The following is a 3,052-nucleotide window of genomic DNA, read 5'->3' as shown; positions in this document are numbered from 1 at the left end:
AACGTTCTTTAGCATGTTCCAGAGTCCGGTGCGATGAGGCCTCTGAAGTGAGCTGAAAACTCAAGTAAACCTTCAGATACATGCTCAGATCCTCGCAGGAATGCGCAACACACCTACAGTTGTATTCCAATGCCAAGAAGTTTACGTGGATTATTTTTGGTAAACTGCATACATATCTCCATTGATAGACAGAATCAGTGTTAGCGGAGTGATCATTCAGCTGTAGTACTCTTTCGGTGCCTAGCTGCCATGTCACCCGAAGGAAGTACGAGAGCTGTAAACTGTCAGATTGGCCTAGACAGGAGAAGTCGAGATGCAGAGGTCGGGTTCGAACCGCGGACCTTCCGGTCACTGAATTCGCGCTCTAACCACTTGGTCCATCCCGCCCCCGTTAGCGGAGTGAACACAAGGTCGTTTTACCACCAGTCCAACCCTATTCGCTTTAGAATCTCTCGCGGAATACAATAGGCCTAATTCGACAATTCCCTTTAATATCCTTACACATATGCCCATCAAAAAACACGTGTGGAATATTTTCAGTTAAAACTCCCTGCATTTTTGTGAGTAGGTCGAATAACTGTCAATAAATGGGAAGTGGACATGCAATCGTTTTCGTCTGTTTTCAAACAGTCACTTGCTTGCATTTCGTTTGAGTTGGACAAATCTGAAACCCGAAATCTTTCGTGGATTATGGGGACCCCGTGCCAGGGGTAGCTTGGTCTTGGTTCGAACGTAACACCGATTGGGGTGCGTAACTTCCAGGTATCTTCTCTACCTATGCTTCTTCTAGGCTTCAGTACAGCTGTGTACCCAAAGGTTGCTTTGTTTGGTTTTATAGTAAGGTGACCAGTGAATTCGCTGACAATGAGAGGCACCCTTCATCACATGAGAGGGTGTGACAACATATCAAGTCACTTTCTTGTAATGCACTTGGTAACAGAGAGAGTTGTTGAATTTTAATTTATACCATTGCACAAAACTTGGTCCAATGTACAAGACGTTGGTTGTCGGACTGTTTCCGATTTTGAAAGCCTTGCTAGTAGTGTGAGGAGAGTTTTCACCCTGCAAATCAAGTCAGTCTGTGCTGAGTAGTCTAGAAGAATCGTACGGCTGTTCCATCCTTATTGGGGAGCACCAGCGGTGTTCATCTCACATCTCCCAAGAAAGGCTACTCAACAGTGTGGTGTGGTAACATTTAGACCGGATATAGCGCCACTGCTTCCTCAGTCGGAGAATTCACATCACGTGATCACCTGTTAGTGGGCAATGAACTTGGTTATGTGAATTATTCTTCCTTCTGAGTTATTTATAGTTTGTTGACAGTATGAGGAGATTTGATGGTTTCCATCCGAGGTTTCTTCGTGAGAGTGAAGTTAATGGTTAAAGGCCAAGGAGCAACGTACATCAGTTTCATTCATCCGCAGTGTGCATCTCATGAATCTCCAGAATGATTCAGGATTTTTTTAGCTGTTGGGCGTGCGAATGGAATACACAAAAACAGTATCTATCATGACTGCTCTACTGGCCGTGCTTGAGAACTTGGAAAGGTTGCACAAAGCGTTTGATATCTATCTACATATACAAACAAGGGTTATTCTTTTCGGTGTCCTTAGAAACCACTTCGCTCTTCCTTCTTTCTAATCAGGCTCGCGACACTGGTACGTATCAATGCATAGCGACAAACCCGGTTGGAGAAGATCTTGGTGAACTGCATCTGGTTGTGGAAAGTAAGCGATTGTGCATTCCTCTTACTTTGTTACCCATATTGGTGATAAGCAGCGAACATCTGATCTCACGTGCTTTGCCAGGCATGCGGGGATCAAGAACGATTGAAACGATGCCGACAGGAAACAGCCATCCATGCCTGACAGAGTAAGAGATCAAGCTAAAATAAGGCCTTCTGCTAGAAACGGAAATTGTGAATCAGCTCTCTAGCTTCCAGACTGAAGAAATCAGCTATCGAACGCATTCACGTGTGCTATCCGAACAGTGTCGGAACTAGATAATACTGTGGATTAGTAGTGTGGGTACTCTGAAGATGTCATTGCACCAAATCTAAAACAGATTGCATCCATGGTGTTGGGATTGCAACACAATTTACTTGGATTAACGTAGTCGACAGATGGAAGTGTGCCTTTGTGAGCTTAGAAAACAATGTGCTTGTCCTCAAAAAAATGGAAGATCATTGTCTTACAGACCCTTTCGATCAGGCATGCTGGACGGTAATATGTTGGAAACTCTGCACCAAGCAAAACGATGAGGAATACCCACATGATAGCTTGTTCGTTCTGCTCCTGAAGATTAGTCACAGGTAAACTGATCCGTCAACAGGTGTACCTTTCTCCGGTAAGATTTCCCAATCACTTCGCATAGTGATTAAGCTTTTCGAATTCATGCATACTGAACCTCGTATGAAAACATTAGAATGAGAGAGCTAGTTAACCTGGAATTTTGCCCTTGTCCACTTAACGGTTGTCATATCCAGTGCGGTAAATTCACCAAGCCAGCACATTTTGCTTCGGCGTTTAGACGTTGTGGCTTTACTGATATACACACGGTATTGTACGAAAATCTGTGCACTATAGTAGGCTAGATGAATCTACCCAACCAAAGATTTACAGAAAATGAATTTCGCTGGTGAGCAATCGCGACTGTTTGATCTGATCAGTTGAGTGTACAGATGTATTAACGTCGAATAAACTTGGACAAAAGTGTGCATGAGATTGGCAGAAACGGCCCCCAACAAGAGAGGCTTGTGACCAAGACAACTAAATACACATGCGGTAAAAAGAATGTTGCTGTCCCCAATACTATTGGCAAGGGTGTTCGATTCAAAGGCAAACAACTGACAAAATGCTCCAGCTTGCATACACCCCTTTACAAGAATGCCTCCCATTTAGAGGGCGAGGCAACATACTGAGAACTAACGCGTTCAGTGATGCTATTTGGCTGCTTACACTAATGGAAGTTTACTTTTCCATCCTTATGAGTTGGGAGTACATAGTATTTGAATATCACCCAAATGTTGGTCTCCGTGACTTTTACCCATAAG

General features: G+C 43.7%; 2 protein-coding genes across 2 annotated transcripts in view; one reads left to right on the top strand and one right to left on the bottom strand.

Annotated features, from left to right (window-relative positions):
- T265_00915 (hypothetical protein) overlaps positions 1-3,052 on the top strand; it is a gene marked incomplete at both ends in the record, with an annotated part of 141,560 nt that overhangs the window by 109,190 nt on the left and 29,318 nt on the right. The window contains one exon of the mRNA XM_009164810.1: positions 1,646-1,727. Coding sequence (XP_009163074.1) covers positions 1,646-1,727 — 82 coding nt within the window. The remainder of the gene's footprint in view (positions 1-1,645; positions 1,728-3,052) is intronic.
- Positions 1-3,052, bottom strand: part of T265_00913 (hypothetical protein) — a gene marked incomplete at both ends in the record, with an annotated part of 8,993 nt that overhangs the window by 5,259 nt on the left and 682 nt on the right. Inside the window, 2 exons of the mRNA XM_009164808.1 lie at positions 173-294; positions 1,797-1,864. Coding sequence (XP_009163072.1) covers positions 173-294; positions 1,797-1,864 — 190 coding nt within the window. The remainder of the gene's footprint in view (positions 1-172; positions 295-1,796; positions 1,865-3,052) is intronic.

Source organism: Opisthorchis viverrini (genome assembly GCF_000715545.1).
Source record: "Opisthorchis viverrini unplaced genomic scaffold opera_v5_9, whole genome shotgun sequence".
In the NCBI taxonomy this organism is placed as follows: Eukaryota; Metazoa; Platyhelminthes; class Trematoda; order Opisthorchiida; family Opisthorchiidae; genus Opisthorchis; species Opisthorchis viverrini.
The sequence above is the reverse complement of the archived record's forward strand: the minus strand, read 5'-3'. Positions and strand labels throughout refer to the sequence as shown.